This window comes from Chaetura pelagica, unplaced genomic scaffold (genome assembly GCF_000747805.2).
Source record: "Chaetura pelagica isolate M959 unplaced genomic scaffold, ChaPel_1.0 scaffold52, whole genome shotgun sequence".
Taxonomy (NCBI): Eukaryota; Metazoa; Chordata; class Aves; order Apodiformes; family Apodidae; genus Chaetura; species Chaetura pelagica.
The window spans coordinates 1,365,221-1,366,450 of record NW_009952486.1 but is presented as its reverse complement, the minus strand read 5'-3'; the positions used below and the strand labels follow the sequence as shown (position 1 = coordinate 1,366,450).

General features: G+C 55.7%; 1 protein-coding gene across 1 annotated transcript in view; it reads left to right on the top strand.

Annotated features, from left to right (window-relative positions):
• The first annotated feature begins 664 nt into the window (after window positions 1–664).
• The window catches only part of ACAD9 (acyl-CoA dehydrogenase family, member 9), a 25,669-nt gene continuing 25,103 nt past the window's right edge, over window positions 665–1,230 (top strand). The window contains exon 1 of the mRNA XM_010008861.1: window positions 665–730. Within this exon, the coding sequence (XP_010007163.1) occupies window positions 665–730 (66 nt within the window). The remainder of the gene's footprint in view (window positions 731–1,230) is intronic.

Below are 1,230 nucleotides of genomic sequence, written 5' to 3'. Positions count from 1 at the left end.
CTGGGGTGGCATCACCCTCCCTGCCCACGGTGCCAGCAGGTTCCCTCTCAGTGGCACGGCGTGGGAAGGCCCTGTGTGCCACCAGCCTGGGCAGCACAGCAGCCTCTTTGCTCTTGCTGTCCCCACCACCAACCAGCTACAGGCAGAGCCACCCCAGAGGGGCAGCAACGTGTTGTCACTGCACCCCAAAGACTGCCAAGTGCTGGAGCCATCACAGTGTTCCCCACCCTGGCTTTTGGGTTGGGGTTTGGGTTGGTTTTTTTCCCCAAGAGGACCAGACCTCACCTCTTGCTTTTCCTCCTCTCAGAACTAAAAGAGACTTAACCAGCACTAAACACGTGGAGGTGAGGTGGTCGGGATCTGGTTTGCTGTTCCTGCAAGCAGGAAACTGGCAGGATTGTGACCTTATGGAGCAGCAGGGCCCTGCACGGAGCCTTTCCCTCCTGCTGCCTTTAGCCAAGGGCTGCAAAGGGGCTGTTCTCTCCTTACTTTGGTGTCCATCTCTCACACAAAGTACAGATCATGGAACCACAGAAGGGCTGGGGTCAGAAGGGGCCTTAAAGATCATCTGGACCCACCTGCCCTGCAGGGGCATCAAAAGCTCACCCTCTGGGAGGCCGTCACAAAACGAGCAGTTGCATCTCATCCCCAGTAGTTACCACTCATGGGGTCTGTGGGCAGGAAAACCTGCCTGGTTGAGACGGGTTTGTTCCCGGGCAGTTTGGACAGGGTGAGATGTTCCTCTCCTCTTCCCAAGATCCAGCGTGGAATTCCTGGGAGATGCCTGTGGCTCCAGTCAGTGTGCTCAGGGACAGACACTGCTGGATTCCCAGAGGAACTCCTGTGAGCAAAGCTGCCTCACCTGGACACCAGACACATTTCCTCACCTTCTCCTGTTCCCAAGTCCCTTCCTATTCCCAAACTGCCCGAGAGGCAGCTGAGATGGGAATTAATTGGTGCCGCGGGATTAAATTGACATTTCAGGAGCCGTAAGGCAATGAGCAGGTAAGTAACCGGAGTAATCCGTCCCTTAGGCCGGTGTTCACCTTCAGCTCTCGTTAGTTGGTTAAACGGCACTTAATGAAGCTGCTACCGCTGTGGGAGTCTGCACAGGGCAAAGTGAGTCTGCACAGGGCAAAGTGAGTCTGTACAGGGCAAAGTGAGTCTGCACAGGGCAAAGTGAGTCTGCACAGGGCAAAGTGAGTCAGTCTGCACAGGGCAAAGTGAGTA